A 22,244-nucleotide genomic window follows, 5' to 3' on the forward strand; every position below is an offset into this window, starting at 1 on the left:
CCCTCGGGTCCCAGCGCTTGGTGACATCCCAGCTTCGTTCAGTAGCCTCGCCCTTCACGCTTTCCTGAAAAGTCAGATTGCACCCGACAGCCACTTTTAGTTTGGAGCCATAGCGAGCGACTCTGAGGTCACTGTGGAAGCTGAGAAGAGCCAGTGAGCCTGGTAACCCCTGAGCCGGCCTCTTCTTGCGTCACCTGCTGGCAGCTCTGTTCATTGTCCCACAGACCCCGCCAGTGGCTGCTTCAGCGCAGGTAAAGTGACGAGGACGTGCTCGCAAGCCCGAGGCACGCGCCCTGTGATGCTTCTCTTTCTTCCCCCTTTTGCTTTCCAGCTGATAAAGCACCATGTGCAAGAGAGAGACCCCCACGGCTCAGGCGGCGAGACCTCGATTAGCTGGAAACCAGCTCCCAGGGCCCCTCTACTCTCTGCTCCGTGTTTGAGGGAAGTCGCTGCCACCGTCCTTGCAGAGAAGGCTGGAGGTCCAGCCGTGGGGACGCCCAGGGTGGCTGACACTGGTCCCCCTGCAGAGAGGGTCGGGAAGCTGCTGGAGCTGGAGAGAGGAGCCAAGAAGGGGCCCTGACTTGTGCTGGCCCCGCGTCAGCACTGCCAGGCGAGGGTGGGGGAGGAAGAGGCGGGAAGGCCTCCAACCCCTGCCCAGGCGCGACCCCTTGGCTCGGCCGAGCCCCCTCCTCATGGCCTCCAAGCCGGCTGCCGGGCGGAGCCCTGGGGAGAAGCGCAAGAGGGTGGTGCTGACCCTGAAGGAGAAGATGGACATCTGCCGGCGCCTGGAGAAGGGCGAGAGCAGGCGGGCGCTGATGCAGGAGTACAACGTGGGCATGTCCACCCTGTACGACATCAGGGCCCACAAGGCCCAGCTGCTCCGCTTCTTCGCCAGCTCCGACTCGGACAAGGCGCTGGCGCAGCGCCGCACCCTGCACACACCCAAGCTGGAGCACCTGGACCGCGTGCTGTATGAGTGGTTCCTGGTGAAGCGGTCCGAGGGCGTGCCCGTCTCGGGCCCCATGCTCATCGAAAAGGCCAAGGACTTCTACGAGCAGATGCAGCTGACCGAGCCCTGCGTGTTTTCTGGCGGCTGGCTCTGGCGCTTTAAGGCCAGACATGGCATCAAGAAGCTGGATGCGTCTAGCGAAAAGCAGGCGGCCGACCAGCAGGCAGCCGAGCAGTTCTGCGGGTTCTTCCGGAGCTTAACCGCTGAGCACGGCCTGTCCCCGGAGCAGGTCTACAACGCCGATGAGACCGGCCTCTTCTGGCGCTGCTCCCCCAGCCCCAGCCCAGAGGGTGGGCCAACGCCCAGCCCCACGCAGAGCAAGGACCGGCTGACTGTCCTCATGTGTGCCAACGCTACGGGCTCCCACAGGATCAAACCCTTGGTGGTTGGGAAATGGGGTGGCCCCAAGGCGGTGCAGGGCCTCCAGCACCTGCCTGTTGTGTACAAAGCCCAAGGCAGCGCCTGGGTGGACAAGGAGATTTTTGCTGACTGGTTCCATCATATCTTCGTGCCCGCAGTGAAGGAGCACTTCCGAGCCGTGGCCCTGCCAGAGGACAGCAAGGCCATCCTCCTCCTGGACGGGTCCCGGGCTCACCCGCGCGAGGCTGAGCTGGCCTCGGAGAATGTCTTCACCATCTTCCTGCCCGCCAGCGTCACCACCCTGCTCCAGCCCATGGACCAGGGCATTCGGAGGGACTTCATGAGGAACTTCGTCACGCCCCACGGCAGGCTGCAGGCCTTGGCCCCCCGCTGCAGCGTGCACGACGCCGTGCTCGATGTGGCCTGCGCCTGGGACGCGGTGCCAGGCACCGTACTCAGCCGGGCCTGGAGGAAGCTGTGGCCCGAGGCTGCACTCATGGAGGGCTCATCCTCCGAGGAGGAGCCAGAGCGGCTCAGGACTAAGCCCCCCGACCAGGCCTTTGCGCACACCCCCGGGCTCGCAGCAGGCACCCCGGCCCGCCTCGGGAGCGCGGCCTCAGGGAGCCTGGAGCCGGCGGAGGCTGGGGGGCTGGACAGAGCAGCCTGGGAGCACGCGGCGGTGTCCTTTGACGCTGTGGTGCGCTTCGCGGAGGCACAGCCGTGCTTCTCGGCACAGGAGCTGGGCCAGCTGCGCGCACTGCACTCCGTGTTCAGCAGGCGGTGGCAGGTGCAGCGGCGCGGGGCCCCCACAGCCGCGGTCAAGCTCGAGGTGCCCTGGGAGCGCCCTGGGCCTCGCAGCACCCAGCCTTGCTCCCCACTGCCCAGCTCGTCCACGGCCGGCGAGGCCTGAGGCAGTGAGGCCTGACCTGCAGTCTCGGGGTCATGTTCCTTGGAACAGCTTACCCCGTCGAGGTTTTGCCGTGTGGTCTGTCCTGCCACCTGAGCGTGAGGAGGTCTTCCTCAACGGCCCACCCAGACCTGAAATGTCCCAGAACCTCCAGGGGCTGCCACCCAGCTTGTATTTGCTGCCTAAGCCTTGTGTGCAAGGGTAGGGACGTCTGTCTGTCCAAGCGGGGAAGAGCCACCTTCAGCCAACTGACTGTGGTCCCCACTGCTGCTTGATGGGGCTGACACTTCCTGAGGGCCCCCTGCTTACCCGATGGGGCTGTCTGCAGGTCTGGGGGCCAGCCCTGGGTCAGGCAGGTCACTGAGGGTGGGACTTGATTGTGAATGAGAGTCCGTGTGGCCCCTGCCTGTGGCATTGCAGGCCCATGTCCCCACGTTGGTCGTCAGCTCTCCTGGCAGAGTGAGCCTCACTTCCATGTTGCCCTGGGCCTCGGGCCCCAGGATGCAGCGGTAGAGTTGTTAAGAGCCAGCAGGAGCAGGCCACCAGGGAGCCCATTGCCCCAGTGTGGGCCCCCAGGTCGCTGCCAGTGTTTTGAGCATCTGGGCTCCAAGTCCTGTACGTGGCCCACGGTCCCTCAATCCCCAGAACTTCGCATTTACTGCCTCCACATTAGTAAACCTGGACCAGACGTTCAGAAGTTAGTCTTAGGTGATGTAACGAAAACGGTAAAAGGAGCTGCTCAGATGCCTAGCAGCATCGGAACTCTTACTTTGAGCTGTTGGCCCCATAGTGATTCACATGGGGAAAGCTGACTGTGTGGGCCTCTCTTGTAGAGACCTGTACCCGGAGACTTGCTGTGCTCCCTACATCACTGCCGATGCCTCCATTCTGCATTGCTCGTCACCAGACAGAGCGCCCCTGGCCAGCCTGGTCCCTTATCACCAGACAGACAGCCCCTGGTCACTTATGGCCAGACAGAGCGCCCCTGGCCGGCCTGGTCCCTTATCACCAGACGGAGAGCCCCTGGTCACTTACAACCAGACAGAGCACCCCTGGGCAGCCTGGTTGCCTGTCACCAGACGGAGCGCCCTGGGCAGCCCGGCCACCCTCTTTGAATGAACCGGAAGTGGGCGCACTTTTCTGGGCTCTTCACCGCTTGCCTTCAGTTCCACCGCTTCTCGGGCAGCTGATTGAGCACACAGTTTTCATTCCTGTGTTATTCATTCCACCGAGACACCCTTGTTCCCACAAGAGCCAAGGGGAGGCGAGGGTTCGGTTTGTGGTCGTTTCTCTGGTGTCTTTGCATCCTTCCAAACACTGAGGTGACAGTCATGGCTGGCCTGCCGCTGCTCTCTGAGCCATGTGTTTCCCGATGAAAACGTGTGTATGAAGATTGTGAAACAAGCACAGGTCATTTTCAAAGTCGCGTTGCTGATTTTTTGGGCCAGACTGCCTCCTGCTGAGCTTTCACGGCGGTCTCCCGCACGTGTGGGGCGGCAGCTGTGCAGCGTGCACTCACACCCCTTCAGGACTCGTGTGCCCCCTGTGCTGTGGGCGTGCAGCAGGGTCAGATGTTGGGGCGGCAGCCTGGACGTGACGGGTGGACACATGGAGACGCTCCCTCCCCACGGCCAGCCCCAGTCCAGTGGCCTGGAGCAGCAGGATGGTGCTGGGGGCAGGCCGGCCTCCTAGCCCCCCTGTGGGTGCTCGGTCCCCACCAGACGTAGCCCCCGGGCTGGATTCTCGTCCTGCCCACACAGCCTGCTCCCGTCCCCGCTATGTCATGGCCGGCTGGTAAGCAGCCATCCCCGCTGGCCGAGGGAGCCTACCCTTGGCGCTCCTTCTTGAACCGCTGCTTCCCCGGTTGCACTTGGCCTCGGGGGTCTGGTTAGACCTTCAGTGTGGGAGGCCCCGGAGGCTGTGCAGCTGGAGAAGGCCGATCCCGCCTGCAGGGCCGCGGTGAACCGCCCACCTCACCTGCATTTCCTGTTGGGGGTGGGAAGCAGGAGGCCCTGCCCTGCGCACCCACAGCTCTGATGGCCAAGGTGGTGGGGGCAGGGGGTTTGATGGGTGGGTGGGTGCAGCTCCTGCTTGGACCTGTCAGTCAGGCTTCCCTGGGGTAGAGCCAGAGCCCCTTGGAGGCAGCTCGAGGCCATAGTGGCCAGATGTTTCTGGAAGGGGGAGTGTTGGAGGAAGGGACTCACACTGCCTCTGTTCCTGGGAGGCCATGGCACAAGGCAGGCAGGACCCACCCCCAAGGATGCCTGCAGTGGGCTTCCTTGGTGCCTAACTGCGCTCCTAGCACAGGGCGAAGCCGTCCTGACACCTGCTGTGTGCTGCGCCTCGAGCTCATCTGGAGGCCCAAGGGTGGTCAGACAGCCCCTGACCTGCTTCCAGGGAGCACAGGTCTCCCGAGAAGGGCTTCTGGGGCGCTGCACTGTCCATGAGTCACATTCTCCACCGCCGTCTCCACGAGGACGCAGGCAGACTGCTGAGGCGCCCGGGGTGAGCCGTGTGGCGGTTCCACGCTGAGGGGCTGGCCCCGGAGGCCTGGACCACTGCTCCCTGCTTGCAGCCCTCAGCTGTCACCGCCAGCAGTGAGCAGTGCTCAGAGGTCTTTGCCAGGGGAGAAGTGGGCTGGTCCTGCATAGCGTGGCGGGGCCCACCCCAGGGTGCTCTCGAGAGACGGACGTCATGGAGAGAGGCTGGGCCAAAGGCCCCCTGTGGTCAGGGGAATCCCACCACTGACCTTGGTATCTGCTTCAGAGAAGCCAGGTGCAATGGGATTGGTCTGAGCAGCAGCTTCTGCCCAGGGCATTGTTGAAAACAGCAGATGGCCAGCTGTGAGTGGAGTTTAACCGCTGGGTGTGGGCAGACCACACAGTCAGAGCTTTGCCAAAACCACTGCCATGGAGTGGGGTGGGGTGGGGTGGGGTGTGGTGGGGTAGGGGGACCGTGGGCCTTCCTAAGGCCGTGCCCCTGGGAAGGAGCATCAGAGCCTCTGTCAGGGACGGGGAGCCCCTAAGATGACCCAGCCAGCAAGACACAAAGAGAAGGCAAGTCCCAGTCTGGGGTGACCAGTACCCAGAGCTGGTATGCCACATTACCTAAAAGGACCAGTTTCCAATCCAACATTACAAACATAAAAAGAAACAGGGAAACACGACCACATACCATGTTGCTCCTAAAACGCAGGTGACAGAGTGAGATGCCGGCTTTAACAGGGAAAGACTTCAAGCTGACCATTACAGATGCAGTCTGAGAACTGGAGGAAACCACGACTGAGGAAGTAAAGGGGGAAAGGAAGATAGTAAGTAGAGAAAATCAGCAAAAAGATGGTAAATAAAAAGCTGTTTTAAAACCATGGAAATCCTGGAGTTGAAAGGTACTATAACATGACAGATTGGCCAGAGCGCCCAGCAGTAGCTGTGAACTCGCGGGAGAAAGAGCATGATCTTGAGAGCGCTTGAGGGATGGTGCTGTTCGCTGCAGGAGGGGCCTCGGTTCTTGACGAGCTGCTGGCCCGGCTGCAGGCCTGCTGCTCGGGACGGAGGGGAGGTGGAGAGTGAGCCTGGGGCCCAGGTGGTCTCAGAGCGGCGTGGGACGGTCTCACCCACCACCCGGAACGGGAGACCAGGCGGGGCAGCAGCCTGGGCCGCCCACCCTCCCAGGCTTGCTGGGTGCCCGGCCCTCGAAGGTGGAGAAGCCAGTCCAGGCGGGTGGACGGTCCCCATTTCACGGAGGCCAGGCTCGGCGGAGGGTGGCCGCATCGCTCTGGCGGTATTAGCAGGTGCACAAGCCCAGCAAGAGGGCCCGGGCCTGGAACTGGCCTGCAGGACAGAGTGAGGAGAGGCCAGAGGCCCAGCAGGGGGCCCCAGGTGGCGGCTGGGGTCTGGGCCTCACTGGCTGCCCCTGCCCTCCCACAGCCCAGGCTGTGAGGTGTGGTCACCCCTCTGCCACACCCTCTTGAGGGATAGTCTCCTGGCCTGGGGACAGGGCATGTGTGGATGTGGAAGCTGCCAGGAGTTTTAACAGCCCCACAGACCCTTTCAGGCAAGGAGCTTGCTTTGTCTGTCTCTGGGGGCCTTGCAGCACCTTCTGAGGAACTCGAGGGAGGGCAGGCAGCCCCAGCCTAGAACCTTGAAGGAGCTGGAAGGTTCCTGAGCACCCAGGGGTATGCTGTGGATGGCCCGGGTGAACCCTGACGCTGGTCCCTCAGTGAGCCCCAGTCCTTGGCCCCACTCCTGCATCCTGACCCAGGTAGCGGGCTGAGCCCCCACTCTGGCCCGTGTGCTCTCTCAGCTCCCAAGGAGGGCAAGACCAGGGAGCCTGGAACCACATGTGGGACACACTCGTACCCTGGGGGAAGGTGAGAGCTTTGTGACCTCGCCCCTCCTCCCCCACATGTGACTTAGAGTTCTCTGTGACCACACACGCTCTACCCCCTACCCCCTCACCCCCCACCCCCCGCCTCTGCCCTGGCTCCAGGCCCTGCTGACAGTGGTCCCGGGGGTGGAGAGTGACTGTGTGGCTGACTCACGGCAGGTGGGAGAGGTGTGAATGTCAGAGCTGGGCTTCCCCCAGGGCAGACCCCCACACATTCAGGCAGCTCCTGGGGGGTGCCTCAGGGCTGTGCCAGGCCCCACTGTGTCCCCCATTGGCAGGCACACACCCGAGCCAGGGCCAGAGCCCATCCAGAGCAGCCCTGTCCTCTGGCTGCCTGCCCTGCCTCTGCCCATCCCTTGCTGGGGTCCTGGGCTCTTCCCAGTCCAGCTGAGGCCAGTCATCTCTGGCTGCAGGAGTCAGGAGGCTGTAGGTCCTGGAGTAGGAGGAGCCCAGAGAGCCTGCTGGGGCCATCCTTCAAGGCCGGAGACTTCCCTGTCCAACCTGACCCTCTGCTCACTCCAGGGCCTGCAGCCAGCCAGCCCTGTCCAGACAGCCAGCCTGGAGCCCAGGGCCTAGGGGAGCTTCCCAGAGTGGGGCGCTGGGAGGACAGAAGGGACCTGGAGAGCAAAAGGCTGGCATCCTGGAGGAGGGGACCATGGTGCCCAGGGTGACAGGACTCACCTGTGGGGGTCCCTCTGCAGGCTCTGGTACCCTGACTTTGAGGGTGGTGCCCAGGGGACAGGCATGAGGAGTGAGGGGCTGGGGAGCCAGCGATGGGCAGGCTTTGTGCCCTTGTCCCCCAAGGCTGCAGCATAAGCTCAGGCCTCCAGGTGCTGAGACACCGGCCACCACAAGGGGAGGCAGGGCTCCCTGTGTTGGAGACGCTGTGTTCTGTGTCTGGACCTGTTAGGGTGGAAGCCTGTGTCAACTTGCCCACATCTCTGCGGCTCCCCAGTAAGCCTTGGAGGAGGCCCTGCTCCCCATCTCCAGATCAGGACCCCTGCAGCACATGCGAGGTAGTCTGGGTCCAGGTTCTGGCCCCAGGCCCCCAGGCTCACTCTCCAGCTCCCCCTATCCCGAGCAGCAGGCCTGCAGCCGGGCCAGCAGCTCGTCAAGAGCCAAGGCCCCTCCTGCAGTGAAAGGGCCAGGGGGAGCCAGAGGGTCTAAGGAGGCATCTGTTAGCTCAGGAGGAAGAGTGGGCCCGAGGGTTCTCCTCAGAGGAGGCTCAGCTGCAGTCTCCAGTGAGTGGGCGTCCGTCCCCCCGTTTTATTAATAAAGCAGAGTAGTGATGTCACTGGCACGCTCAGTGAGCCCGCCACTCCACTGGCCAACACTCCCTAATTAGGAAAACGGAGTCCAGCTGTCCTTGGGAGGCTCCGCAGTGGACGGCACAAGGCCTTGAGTGGCTGCCATCCACTGGCCTCAGGTGTCTGACCTGCCCCACCGTCCAGGAAGGGGGCCTGGCCAGGAGGTGTGGTGCCGCTTGGCAGTGAGGCTCCGGAGATGGTGATGCTGGTGAGGATGGTGATTGTGGTGGTTGTGGCAGAGATGACCAGTTGTGGTGCTGGATGAAGACACTGGTGATGAGACTGCTGTGGTCCGAATGTTTGTATTACCCCCCGACCCCGATTTAACTGTTGAAATCCTAACCCCCAAGCTGATGGTGTTGGGAGGTGGGGGCTTTGAAAGGTGATCAGGTGGAGCCTTGAATTGGATGAACACCCTTAGAAGAGAGACCCCAGAGGGCCCCTCGCCTCTTACGTCATGTGAGGATGCAGCAAGGTCTGCCGTCCACTGCCAGGAGGGCTTTCACCACAACCCAGCCACTCTGGCACCCTGGTCTGGGATTTCCAGCCCCCACAATGGTGAGGAATGAATTTCTGCAGCTTGCAAGCCACCCTGTCTGTGGTATAGTTAGAGCACCCCAGATGGAAGAAGGTGGGGATGAAGGTGGCATGGTGGCCAGGGCACTGGTGGTGGTGCATGGGGCAGTGAGGAATGCACGGGGTCAGTGGTGTGGTGGTTGGTGAGATGGTGGTTTTAATGGTGGTGGTGATGTTGAGGATGGTGGGTGATGTGAACTGATCTGTGTCCCTCCCCCATTCATATGATGAAGCCCCCAGCACGACAGTGTTCAGAGATAGGGCTTTCAGGAGGTAACTGAAGTTAGATGATGTCATAAGAGTGAGGCCCTTTTCCAATAGGACTAATGCCTGTATCAGAAAAGGATGATGGCTCTCAATTCCCCTCTTTCTCACAAACCAAGAAAAGGCCTTGTGAGAACACTTCAGGAAGATCGTCATCTACCAGCCAAGAGAACTCTCCCTAGAAACCTGATAGACTGACACCCTGATCTTGGTCTTGCCAGCCTCCAGATCTGTGAGAAAGAAAGAAATGTCTGTTGTTTAAGCTGCCCAGTCAATGGTGTTTTGTTACAGGGATCTGAACTGACTGACACTCGGAATGGTGAGGGAGATGATGGTGATGATAGTGGTGGTGATGGTGATGGTTATGATGGTGATGGTGGTGGTGATGGTTATGATGGTGATGGTGGTGGTAGAGATGGTGATGATGGGATTGGTGGTGATGGTAAGGGTGGTGATGATGGTGATGGTGATAGTAGTGGTGGTGCTGGTGATGGTGATGGTGGTTGCTGGCCATGGAGAGAGTGGTGTGACAATGATTACACAACTTATAAGAGGGACACTTGGAATTCAGAGCCTGGACTGTGGGCTGTGGATCTTTTTCTTTTTTTTTTTTGAGAATTTTAAAAATTTTAATACAGTTCAAAGCAGTGTAAGTGGTTCATTTCAGCTCCTTCACGGCCAAACCTCGGGGCAGGAGCTGCTTCAGCTTCTCTGCCTTCTCTTTGTTTGTGATGACCAAGGTGTAAAGGTATTTGCTGCATCGAAATTTCAACTTCACCTTATCCTTATTTTTCTTGATCTTGACAGACTTGGCATCCTTGCGCCAGGCCATGAGCAGGAAGTCCTTGATTTCCTTAATTTTGCCAGGCATAGCGATGAGGCGCGGGGCACGTGGCCGGAACATCGAGGGGTGAGAAGCAAAGAGAGCCTGGGCCATGGGTCTTAAGTGAATGCCTCCTGCTGAGGGTGGCACCAGGGACCACACGTGGTGGGTAAGCCCGCAGGCCTGTCTGGGAGGGCTCTCCAGGAAGCCACCTCCTGCCTCCCCAGGCTCCCTCTCATATTGCCAGGGGAGACACTGGGATCCTGCGGGCTCCTGACATGGCATTTTGTTTATCTAGGAAAGTGCGCCTGCCCAGTTCAGGGGGCGCAGCTCCTCAGGCGGTGCTTAGATGGTAGATGGAGGGCCTGCTTCCACCCAGCTCCCTCAGGCAGGGGCTGGGGCGGCTGGAGATGGACGGCTCCTCATGCTGCTCCTGCCCGTAGACACGGGCAGTGGGCGGTAAGCTGCTGGGTGGATGAGTCTGCTCTGGTGATGGGCTGGCTTGGATGGGTCCCAGGCTGAGCTGGGTGGGGAGCAGGGCCTGGGAGGGAGCGCCACACTTGGGGGTCCTGACCCTGCAGGGGTGGGGCTGCCGTCTGGCTCCCCAGATCCCCAGACTCTGCCCCAACCCTGAGGGAGCCAAGCCCCTGAGGCACCCCCGTGGGGGCACACGGGGCCCCAGGACAGCCTGGTTCTGGGGTGGGTGGCGCTGTCGTGGCCGAGGGTGGGGAGCTGGTGCAGACCCCCGCCAAGAGGTGGTCTGTTCAGGGCCCTTAGAGGAGTGGCCCTCGGGCCTGCCGCGGGGGCTGGGGGTCTGTGGAAAGGCCCCGCCTCTCAGCTCAGATGGGCTGTGTCTGTGGACATGGGGCACTGAGGCTGGAGAGGGTGGGAGACAACCCACGGCGCTGGACCGTATCCTCAGCTTGGGTTGGGGGATGGACCACCGCCCCCAGAGGCCATACCTGGGCCCTCCTGCTCCCCTCCTCTCCAGTTCCCCCAGGGTTCGTCCCCAGCCCCAGCCCAGGCGCCCCCAGGAGGGCTGGCCTCCTTTGAGGTGGATGAGGATGCTTGAACGATGGCCACTGTCTGCAGGAGGACTGAGGGGCTGGGGCCAGTGGGCGCCACACAGAGGTGGGGGTGGCGGGAGGTGCTGGTGCCCCGGCGGGGCAGGGAGAGCCTTCACCAGAGACCCGAGGGGTCCTAGGGCTCCCTCCCCGCAGGGAGCACTCTGGCCACAGGGAGGTCATGGGCCGCGGCCAGCACTCGGGTGGGTGGGACAGGCTTGCTCCCAGAGCCGGTGGGCAGCACCCAGCCCGGGACAGCTGGCCCAGCCTGGCCTGCGCCCTCAGGCCCTGGCCCCAGGCCCAGCCCCTCTCTTAGGGGCCCGTCCTCTGATGTGCTGCCCAACCTCAGCGGGGCCCTGACCCCCAGGCTATGTGGCCAGGGAGGGGCAAGAGTGTGTTGAGGAGAATCCATGCAGTGGGGGGAGGGTGGGGGGACCCGTGATGGTCTGGGCTGTACACCCCTCGACCATGTTGGGCTATTCCTGACCCTCCCGCTGGAGCTCAGCCAGGAGAGGGAGGGAGGGAGTGGGGGGGGGGAGGGGGTGCTGTGCCAGGGCGGCGGGGGGAGCCAAGGGGTCCGGGATCTACTCTGGCCTGTGGGGGTCGGACCGGTGTCCCCAAGCCAGGAGGCAGCCAGTGCTGTGGGCAGGTCGCGGGTGTCACCAGCCCCTCCTCCAAGCGCCCCGGCCCCCGCTGCTGTGGCCCCCACACCCTGGGGACCACCTCCAGGTCCGCACACAGAACTCAGGACCAAGAACGCGGAAGATGGGCCATGCGTCGGATGTCCTGCCGATCAGCCCCTCACCCTGAACCTCCGAGGGGCCGCCTGCCCATCAGCCGAAGAAACTGAGGCTCAGAGGGCGTCCGGGGTAGCCTGACCCTGCATCTGGCCAGTGGTGGTGGATGGCAGGATGGGATCAGCCTTGGGGCCAGGAGTCTCAGTCATTTGCTCACCAGCTGGTTCCCCAAGCTCATCCCCTACCCTCCCTGCACCTCAAGCTCCCTGTCTGTAAAATGGGTGACAGTGACCTCCCAGCTGTGTTCCAAGGCGCAGGGAGGTGCTCGGCATGCACTGAGGCCCTGTCTCCCACACGCCTTCCATGTCGACCCTCTTTCCAGAGAGACCCCCGAACCAGGATGGGGGCCCTGGCAGGTGGACCAGCTGTGCAGCGGATGGGGTCCGCAGCAGAACAGCACAGACCCTTTATTCAGAATTGGTAAGAGCTGCCTGGCAGTGATGGCTGGGCACAGGGCCAGAGGGCACGGATGGCGCCCTGGAGACAGAAGCCCAGGGAGGCGCAGCTGAGCGGCCGCCCGTGGACGGGTTGGGTGAAGATCGGGGCCAAAGGTCACTGCGGCTGTGCCTGGCATCTGAGAGGCCTGCAGCAGACAGGAAGTCACCACACCCCAGGGCGGGGAGTGGGGGGATGCCGGCCTCGGCAGGCAAGGGGCCTGCAGCTGCGGATCAGTGCGTGCCCAGGAGAGGCCTCGGCCAGACCGGGGGGCGTGGACAAGACGTGCGCGTGGGGCGGGTGGCTTCAAGGGCAGGGGGCTCAGGCCCCACAGGGGCAGGGAAGGAGAGGCAAGAGGGAGAATGGAGGCAGGACCCTGGACCTCTGCTACCAGCTGGCCACCACCGTTTCCCGTGCGCGGGGGCGGAGCTGGGATAGAGCCTGCCTTCCGCCTGCTGGCGGCGCCGCCTGCACCTGCGTGGGGAAGCTCCCCGCGTCACAGCGAGCTATTCTCAGCCCCGCTCCTTTTATGGCCCCGGAAGTGAGTGGTGGAGGCTGGCGCACTGCGCTGGCTCAGAGATGTAAATGGGAACGCAGAGCACGGCAGAGCAGCGGCCACCACCCCCTCCCTGGCACGGGCGTCTGCAGCACCCGGCTCTGAGGACGTCTCCCTGGGCCGGTTGGCAGTGCATCCCGCATGCTGGCTGAGGGCCCGGCCACCTTTGGGGCTTCTGCTGGGCCCCTGGGGTTCCAGGGAGGCAGTGGGGGCCATGCACAGCCTGGCTGAGCCGCAGTGGGCAGAGAGGAGGGGGCGGCTGCCCGATTCCAATGCCCCCGCCCCCCGCCTGGGAGCCAGCTCTGTTCTCATCCTGACCCTCTAAATGAGCTCTCAGAGCGGCCCTCCCACCTACCCCCAACCCCTGTCGCCCTGCTCACCCTCCGGCGGACCCCGCCTGGCAGGACCCCGCTGGGCTGCTGGCCCCAGCACGCTTGGGGTGTGGGCGCACCTTTGAGCAGGCAGAGTCTCTTTGGGCAGCGAGCAGGGCGTTTTGTCCACTCCGTGTGTCCAGAGCAAGCTCAGGGCCTGGCTGTTGGCCAGCAGGAGCACGCCTTGGCCAGAGAGATCAGGAGGCACACGCCCTGACACACTGACACACTCTCACACTCTCACGCTCACTCACACACACCTACAAGCTGCACAGGTGGGAGGAGGCTGTGCTCAGGGGCTCCAAGCGGGGCATGGGGCAGACAAGGCTCACACCCCGGGAGCCTGGGGAGCCTTCCTGGAGGTGGTGACTCTGGGCTCGGATGTGGATGCCCCGTGAGCCCGGCTGAGCTTTAGTGCTTAGCTTCTGACGCTGGGCAGACCTCCGTCACCTAAGCAAGGTGGTGTGGCAGGCGGCAGGCTGGCCGGGGCCTCGTGCGGACCAGCGCGCTCAGCGGTCCAGTGCCCTCCTCCTTCCCACCCGCCACGGCTGTCCACCCCTCCGGGTGCTGAGGACGGCGGGGTCAGCGGGGCCAAGGGATCCGCAGGACGCTACCCCAAGATGCCTCGAGGAGAAGCGTGGGTGGGGTGCGGAAAGGGGGTGCCTGGCTCCTGGCCAGCGCGCCTGCCCAGCTGAGGGGACACCTGGCTCCAGCTGCCGTGCGGGGGTGGTTGGCCAGCGAGCGGTAGGCACAGGGCCCCGGCCAGTGTTCCTGCCCCCCACCTCTGCCTCCTGCCCCCCTTCTCCAGCCCCCACCAGCAAAGCCACACAGCCTCGCTCCCCCTGGCCCCACCTGTCCAACTCCCCAGCAGGCACCCTGGACGCCGTGGCTGCTCCCTGAAGGGCCTGACCCTCTGCACGGAGGTGCCACCAGCTGGTGGCCCAGTGCCAAGGGCAGTGGCCCCATGGGCAGCATGCCTCAGGCCACACCCAGCCCGGTGTCCTCCGGGGACTGTGTAGGGGTCACGGCAGTGGCCCTATTTCGTGGGTGACCTGCACCTCCCTACCACCCCACCTTGCTCGGTGCCGGCCAAGCCAGGCTCCGGAAGTGCTACTTGATTGACTGACTCACCTCACAGCCGAGAAGGGCAGTGATGGCTAGACCCACTCTGCAGGTGAGGAAACTGAGCCCGAGGGGGTGCTGAGGGGGCCCACCCCCGGTCACGCAGGACGCACACCGTGTTCCGGGAGCCTCGGGGAGCCCGCAGACCTTCCCCACACCCTCTCACCAGCCTGTCCCGGCTCTGGCTTCCCTGCGGAGGGGCCTGGAGCAGCCCCGGACACTCTCGCCTGGGGGCTTTGCCTTCCCTTCCGCAACGGCTGGGGGTGGCAAGGAAAGAGTGTCCCTTGAGGACGGACCCCGCCCCGCCCTGCCCATGGCCCCTGCTCGGGCCCTGGCCTGGAGGATGCAGGGAGGCCCTGCCACGCCGGGATCCTCAGGAAAATGCAGAACTTTCCTTGGTGCGGAGGGAGGAGGGTCTGGTGTGTGAGGCTGCCTGTTCCGGGGACAGGACGCAGCACACACCCTGCCAAGAGAGGAGAGGAAGCCCTGGAGGAGGGGCGGGACAGGAAAGAAAACGCTCCCGCTCCCGCAGCCCGGGAGCTCAGTCCCCTCCCCAGTCCCCACACAGTCCAGCCGCTGCCTCCCCAGCCCCCAGGCTGGGCCCGGCCCCTGCTCAGGGCCACTCCTGTCTCAGGCCAGCCCATGCCCGACCCCCGAGGGCTCCCGCCCTGGCCCCCTGGTGCAGCAGGCCCCGCAGGCACGCGAGGCAGAGGGACCCCAGCCGTGCCGCCTGCTGGCTCAGGGCCTCCGTGAGATGAGGGAGATCATCTCCCCAGGCAGGAGACCACCAGCCCCGGCGGCTCGCCCTCCAGTGTGCCTCCGTTTCCCAGTGGACGCGCTCCTCCAGGGCTCAGCTCTGCCCGCGTGTCCACGGCCCCCGCCCGCCGTCCTGGCCTCTCCGCGGCCCGGCCCCCTGCAGCTGGACTCAGGACCGTGGCTGGACTGGCGGTGCCCTCCCGAGGGCCGTGCGGCCAGCTGTCCCCAGGGCCTCTGCTCAGCCTCATTGCTGGAGCCGGCAGGTGTTCTGGCCCCACCACTGCCTCGGGGGGCATGGGCACTGCCCCCAGGGGCCACAGGGAGGGGTTCCAACCACCTCCCACTTTCCAGATCCCAAAAGTTGACGCTCAGATGGGAGGCTCTTGGCAGGACGAGGGGGGCGTCCTTGGGCGGGGACCAGGTCAGGCAAGAGGACCGGCACTCGGCCTCGCTGGACCCCAGGCCCTGGCACCGTCAGCCCATTTTACAGACAGACAGTCGAGGTTCATGTGGGCAACTGCCAACTGTCTCCCAACCAGCAAGGGAGGGGTAAGGGCCCACTATCTCGCCCGCTTCACGATTCATCGTATGCACACGCTCTGTGCCAGGCCGGCTTTGGGGTCCGTGGCTCAGCTGTGAGGGTGCGGACGCCGTTCTGGGGCCACCATCACACCCGGCTCTCGGCTCTAAGTGCCCGGCTGAGCAAGAGGGAAGCAGCAACCACGGGAGACCTGGGTGCGGGCCTGGTTCAGGGTGAGGGGCGGGCAGCAGCGCTGGCCAGGGTGGGCAGATCTTCAGCACTGGGACAGCCGGGCCGGGAATGCCAAACGAACAGGCGGGCAGGTGCAGGAGGCAGGAGGAGGCCCCACCGGCTGACAGGACGGGCGGCAGGCACATGTGGAGGGCGGGCACCCGGACCCCAGGCCACAGCCGGGCACGAAGGGCCAGGTGAGAGCGGGTGGCTGACGGCTGCTCCGGAGGACGCCACGGCTTTCCCTCCACAGCCCCCACCCCGCCGCAGGAGGCAGTAACCTGGGCCCGGGGCTCCATGACAGCGGGAGCTCTGCCTGCAGCTGCTTGTGCCCACACTGCGGGCTGATGAGAGGCTGCCAGTCTGCAGGGTGGCGGCTGGGGCCCTGCTGGAGAGGCAGGCCAAGCCTGGCTCCCAGAACGCACCCCAGACCCCAGAAGAGGGGCAAGGAGGGAGGCTCGGGCCCAACAGCCTGACCCACCCCACCCCGCCAAGGAGTGCCCCCGTGCCTGTGGGGCCTGGGCCCGGCTCTGAGGGGTCTGCAGAGGTAGGTGTGCACCCTGGGGACGGAACCTGGTCAACCTGATCATGGAGCAGCCCTGGAAAGGCAGGTGCTGCAGGGAGGGGGAGTGGCTGGCTGGAGAGGGTGGGGAGACTCGGGGCTGAAACAAGGGTCTAGGCATCAGGAGAGCAGCCCCTAGGGGCTGGGAGCCCTGAGCCCTGGGGGTGGGGAGTGTTAGAACCTGCAGGGGCTGGAATGGGGGCTGCCCGGACCCTTGTGCTGGGCAGACCCAGCCTCCCCCGCTCACCCACTTCCGTCCGGAGCAGGCAAGGCCTCAGGAGCTGCCAGGCCTGAAGAGCAGCCGCCCAGCCGGGCTCTGAGAGCTGGGGGCGGGGGGGCTGGGCTCTGTCCTTGTACATCCCCACTGCCCACTGCACCCGCCCCTCCTCAGCCTGAGCCGGCCTGCTCTAGGTGGGCTTGGGCTGGAGGCCTTCAGCTCTGCGGACGGGGGAGGCGGGGGCAGCCCCCCCAGGCACGGAGCTGGCCAGGCCTCCTCTCCGGAGGCGGCGGGAGAATGGAGCCTGAGGCTGCAGCGCGGGGGTGTGCTGAGGGCTTCTGGGGCGATAAGTGGGCAGCGATTAAGTGTTCCCGGAGCAGCGGCTGCGGCCCGTCACCTGTCACAGCGGCCTTGTGAGCGCAGCCTCTGTGCAGCACCCCCCGCGCCCACAGCAGGCCGGGCAGAGGGGCCACCGAGGGCCAGGGTCGAGGCCAGCCCACCTGCCACGCTGCCCTGAGACCTGCTCTCCTACCACAGAGGGGATGTCCACCTCCAGGCTCCCGCCCCAGCCACCCCACAGCTCGGGGGCCACAGGGCCTCTGTAGACTGAGGGCTGACCAGCCACCCCCTACTGGTCGCTCAGGTGCTGGCTCTGGCACCCCCGCCACACACAGGTGTGCACACACACACGCACACGCGAGCACACAGGTGCACACGTGCAGTCCCTGCCTGGCAGGCCTCTCCTGACCAGGGGCCGCAGACGTGGTTGGAGGCTCGTGGCCCTATTCGGGCGGCGGTGACCAGCCCCGCTCACACACACAGACACCCTACTGCCTCCCGCCCCGGGATTCCTGTTCTGGCAGTGGCTGGCCCACTCCCCACCCTGCTCCCTCTCTGCTCACCCACTTGCCTTTAATTAGAAATGCCAGGAGTGTGATTCGGGGGGAGTTTCTGCCAGGGAGACATTCCTCCTGGACAAGGGTGAAAGCTTAGAGCGGGAAAGGAGGTGGCAGCTCGGCTCTGAGGGGTGCTCCCAGGACAGCAGGGGGCTCCGGGGGGGCCTAGAGGGGGGATTGCAGTGTGGGTGCCAGTGTACCCTCGCGCTTGTGAGCAAGACGCTGGGGGCGGGTGGGCCTGGCATGAGGGGGTAGGTGTGGACAGGGATGACTGGATGGGGGGAAGGTGCGCGGGTGGGAGGTATGAGTGTCTATGTGGGGGAGGGGTGAGTGTGCAGTGTGTGTGTGAGGGCGCTGGCCGCAGGGAAGGCGTCTGGACAGGCAGTGGTGCGTGGCTGCGGGCAGTGTGTGCCACCTGTGCCCCCAGAACTGCAGAGGACCTGGGACCACAGCCATCTGTCACGGGCATGCAGGGAGACGTCCCTTCCCCACACTGTTGCCAGGGAGGCAGAAGGGACCTCCCTCCGGAGGGAATCTCAGCTTCCGGAGCCCCGTTCCTTATATGGTGCTTTGCTTCTCTGCCTCCAACCGAGTCAGGCTGCCAGCACCCTCCCCCCACCCCCCACCTCCATCCTCCTAGAAGTCTTGGAGCTTCTGAACAGTTCTGGTTGTGCCCTGGGGGTTCAGGGGCCACACCCTGCAGTGGGAGGCAGGACCTCTCGGTCTCCCTCACCTCCTGCCCCCTGAAAGCAGCCTCTAGGTGTCCCTGGAGGCACCAAGTGAAGAAGTCCTGGCCTCAGCAAAGACCTGGGAGTGGGTGACAGGCAGTCATGCCCAGCTACTGCCAACCAGGCACACACACACCCACTCCATGGCCGGGGAGCTGGGGGAGCCAAGCCCTGGGTGCATGTCCCTCACACCGGGCGCAGGGCCAGCCCCAGGCCTGGATTCAGGGGCCCCCGGGCAGGGACAGAGGGATCAGGCCACGTCGGGGACTCACACCTGACACCTGGGAGTGTGTGTGTGCACAAGAACATGCCTCAAGGTTTTCAGATCGAGGGAAGAGGGTCCGAGTGCCGCGGTGGCGGCCAGGTCTCACCTGTGGCTGAACGTTCTGCAGACCTGGGCTGGGCAAGGTCAAGGCCTGCACCGGTGGCCTAGGGGCGCAACGTCCAGCACTCCCTCCCACCCCCCAACCTCCGTCCCCCAGCCCCCCGCAGGAAGGAGGTGGCAGTCACAGGAGGAGCAAGCCAGGAGGGGCCCGGGAGAGGGGCTTCCTCCTTACCTCCGGGTGGGGGCCCCCGGGGGCACTCACCTGGCCTCCCTGCCTCTCGCAGACTGAGGGGGCGTCGCGGTCCGTGCCCAGCTCCATCCCTGGGTCTCCGCGGGCTGAATGGGTCGGGGAGGGGGCGGCGCAAGCGAGCGCATTAGTCACCCCGGGCCGCCGAGTGTGCAGGGGGTGGGTCCTCCCTCCGCCGGGAGCGCGCGTGGGCGCGGGAAGGCGGGTCGGCAAGCTGGGGGCGCGGGCGGGGAGCCGGCGCCCGGGCCAATCGGAGCCGAGGCTCGGCGACGGGGCCGCCCACGGGCCGCGCTGGCGGCATAAAGAGCCGGCGGCCGAGCCCCAGCGCAGAGCTCGGGCGCTGAGTCCTCCCGCTCTGTCGCCGCTACCGCCGCCGCCGCCGCCGCCGCCGCCGCCGCGACCAACCGGGACCGGCCGCTCCTCCGCGGGACCCGCCCGCCGCGCCTCGCAGCTCCGCGTAGCTTCGCAGCTCCGCGCAGCCGGCCCCCAGCAGCCCCTCGCCGTCCCCAAGAGGACTTTGCAGCCTCCCTCTCCCGCCTATCCGAGCGAGCCCCGCCGCAACCTGCGAGCTGATGGAGTTGGACCACAGGACGACCGGCGGCCTCCACGCCTACCCCGGGCCCCGCGGCGGGCCGGCCGCCAAGCCCAACGTGATCTTGCAGATCGGTAAGTGCCGCGCGGAGATGCTGGAGCACGTGCGGAGGACCCACCGGCACCTGCTCGCTGAAGTCTCCAAGCAGGTGGAGCGCGAGCTGAAGGGGCTGCACCGGTCCGTGGGCAAGCTGGAGAGCAACCTGGACGGGTACGTGCCCACCGGCGACTCGCAGCGCTGGAAGAAGTCCATCAAGGCCTGCCTGAGCCGCTGCCAGGAGACCATCGCCAACCTGGAGCGCTGGGTCAAGCGGGAGATGCACGTGTGGCGGGAGGTCTTCTACCGGCTGGAGCGGTGGGCCGACCGCCTGGAGTCCGGGGGCGGCAAGTACCCGGTGGGCAGCGACCCAGCACGCCACACCGTCTCCGTGGGCGTCGGGGGTCCCGAGAGCTACGGCCAGGAGGCGGACAACTACGACTACACTGTCAGCCCCTACGCCATCACCTCCCCGCCGGCCGCCGGCCAGCTGCCCGGGCAGGAGGAGGTGGAAGCCCAGCAGTACCCGCCCTGGGAGCCGGGGGAGGACGGGCAGCTGAGCCCCGGCGTGGACACGCAGGTCTTTGAGGACCCGCGGGAGTTCCTCAGCCACCTGGAGGACTACCTGCGCCAGGTGGGCGGCTCCGAGGAGTACTGGCTGTCTCAGATCCAGAACCACATGAACGGGCCGGCCAAGAAATGGTGGGAGTTCAAGCAGGGCTCGGTGAAAAACTGGGTGGAGTTCAAGAAGGAGTTCCTGCAGTACAGCGAGGGCACGCTGTCCCGGGAGGCCATCCAGCGGGAGCTGGACCTGCCGCAGAAGCAGGGCGAGCCGCTGGACCAGTTCCTGTGGCGCAAGCGGGACCTGTACCAGACGCTGTATGTGGACGCCGAGGAGGAGGAGATCATCCAGTACGTGGTGGGCACCCTGCAGCCCAAGCTCAAGCGTTTCCTAAGGCCCCCGCTGCCCAAGACCCTGGAACAGCTCATCCAGAAGGGCATGGAGGTGGAGGAAGGCCTGGAGCGGGCGGCTGAGCCCGCCGGCCCCCACCCGCCCGCTGAGGAAGAGGCCGAGGCCCTCACACCCGCCCTCACCAACGAGTCCGTAGCCAGCGACCGGACTCAGCCTGAGTAGAGGGTGCCAGGCCCCGCCTGCCCGCCCGTGGCCCTCGCCCACCAGGACTTTAGAGTGGGCCCGCCCCTGCAGGGGAGCCCTTAGTCTCCTCGTGCAGCTGAACACTCACCTCAGCCTCCTAGCCTGACTCCAACAGACACACGTGACCCAGATGCGGGCAGTGTCCCCCAGACAGCCAAGGGGCTCCCCTTCCTCGCAGACCCAGCCTTCACCCTCCCTGCGTCTGTCTTCCCCAGTGGTGGACTGGCCTGAGTCAGCAATCCCGCCCTCCATGCTCTCAGGCCATGACAGTTTCCTCATCCTGCTCAATGCCTGGGCCCTCTGGGCACTCAGAAACTCAGTGTCCAGATGGCACGGGCCGGCGTGCACCCAACTCAAGGAACACCCCAGAGCAGAAGCTTGGGGGCCACCAGTGTCCCCGGAGCCTGGGCTTCAGGGAAGCTACTTCTCCTGGCAGTCGCCGTGACCGGCTGGCACCCCTGCTGCCTCCCAGGGCAGCTGGCCAGCCTCGGGCAGTGTGGCTCCCTCCCCCTGGAGGAGAGCCCAAGCTCAAGGCACAGCAGCAGCAGCAGCAGCAGCAACAGCCGCTGCAGTGGCAGCAACAGACCTGGCAACCCGGTGCCTCCTGGCCCCTCAGGTGAGCCCCTGCCCCTTGGCACCACCGCCAGGGGGCACCATAGGGCTGGGAGGGCCCTGGGTGAAGCCCACCCCCCCCCCCCCCAGGCGAGCCCACGGAGGCTCAGAGCCCCTGGCATCCCCATAAATCAGGTGCGGAGGCGAGACCCCAGGGGTCAGGGAGGGGGCTGGAGTTGGGGGCAGGGCTGGGGGAGGTTGCTGACCCAGCTCTCACAGGGCCCTGTGTGTTCTCTCCCTGCAGCACCAGTGACTCACGCCAGCCTGGAGAGGGACAGAGCCCCGTGCAATGACTCACCCATGGCAGGCGGCAGGTCCCCTGGGGCCCGAGTCCTCCAGCCCGGCTGAGGCAGCAGCCGGCCTCTGGAGCCAGGAGAGTGACGACAGGTACACAGGGGACCCCGCCCCCGGCTGTCCTCACCAGGGGCCCCCCAGCTCCCCCCAGCCCCTGGCCCCAGGCTCCCAGTCCTCTGGGCCAGCTGAGAAATAGCCCCCCAGGACCCCAAGGGCTTGCTCTCTGAGAGGGCAGCCCTGCCCCGCCCCGCCAGGCCCTGGTGGTCCCTGAGTCCCTGACCACCCATGTCTTCCATCCTTTCAGGTCTCCAGGCTCCCGCGGAGCCTTTGCTGCTGTGCCCGGCACTGTCCCTTCTCCTCTCCCCCTACAAGCTGCCTGCACGAGAGGAGAAGCCTGAAACCAGAGGAGGGGGCCCAGCAGAGAGCTGGTGGTGAAGAGGGGCCAGCGCGAGGGCCAGGGCCTGCCGCTATGCCCGCCCCGCTGGCTGCCCACTGCCCGCTCGCCCCCAGGGCCGCCGCCCTCCCGGGCCTGGCCTGGCTCCCACCCCGGAGCCCCTGCCCGCTGTGCGGCCATCCTCTGCCCGCTGTGCGGCCATCCTCTGCCACCAGAGCTTCCGCCACGGCCGCCCTGCCCGGTGGCCCCAGGCCCAGCCCCAGGAGGCCCGGAAGCCTTTGCCCCTGGGGCTCACTCAGGCTCCCTGCCAGGCCCTGCTGCGGCCTGGCCCCGACCCCCACTGCCCCAGCCACCAACACCCTGGTGCTGGCCGGCCACCTGTGTCTGCAGCCCAAGCAGGCCTGGTTGGGGGCTCCCAAACTCAGGAGACCAGCTCCCGCAGGAAACTCTGCCGGCCCCTCCATCCTGCGTCATGCCAGCGCCGCCCCCTGCCCCAGATTTTATTTTTGCATATAAGCCATAACCTGCTCTCCTGGCGCAGGCTACGGGGAGGCCCCAAGGTCCTCAGTGGGATGTGGTCAAGTCCCCGCCCACCGTGGATCAAGCCTCAAATGTCAGGCCAGGCTATGTCCACCCTGCCACCTCACTTGAAGACAGACGCTTTTTCTAAGACTTTGTTAATAAAACATTGAAACTTACTG

At 65.3% G+C, this 22,244-nt stretch overlaps 2 protein-coding genes and 1 pseudogene across 2 annotated transcripts; 2 read left to right on the plus strand and 1 right to left on the minus strand.

Annotated features, from left to right (window-relative positions):
• Positions 1-692: 692 nt before the first annotated feature.
• JRK (Jrk helix-turn-helix protein) lies at positions 693-2,279 on the plus strand. The gene has a single exon (XM_068984085.1). The coding sequence runs from the start codon at positions 693-695 to the stop codon at positions 2,277-2,279; it is 1,587 nt and encodes a 528-aa protein (XP_068840186.1).
• A 7,188-nt stretch (positions 2,280-9,467) lies between these two features.
• LOC138088666 (large ribosomal subunit protein eL38 pseudogene) lies at positions 9,468-9,680 on the minus strand (annotated as a pseudogene).
• A 9,351-nt stretch (positions 9,681-19,031) lies between these two features.
• Positions 19,032-20,222, plus strand: ARC (activity regulated cytoskeleton associated protein). The gene has a single exon (XM_068984143.1). The coding sequence runs from the start codon at positions 19,032-19,034 to the stop codon at positions 20,220-20,222; it is 1,191 nt and encodes a 396-aa protein (XP_068840244.1).
• Positions 20,223-22,244: the final 2,022 nt, after the last annotated feature.

The sequence above is a fragment of the Capricornis sumatraensis genome, chromosome 11 (assembly GCF_032405125.1).
Source record: "Capricornis sumatraensis isolate serow.1 chromosome 11, serow.2, whole genome shotgun sequence".
Lineage (NCBI taxonomy): Eukaryota > Metazoa > Chordata > Mammalia > Artiodactyla > Bovidae > Capricornis > Capricornis sumatraensis.

What these genes read in the sequence shown, in the direction of transcription:
- JRK (XM_068984085.1), top strand. Translation starts at nt 693, where the DNA reads ATGGCCTCCAAGCCGGCTGCCGGGCGGAGCCCTGGGGAGAAGCGCAAG.
- ARC (XM_068984143.1), top strand. Translation starts at nt 19,032, where the DNA reads ATGGAGTTGGACCACAGGACGACCGGCGGCCTCCACGCCTACCCCGGG.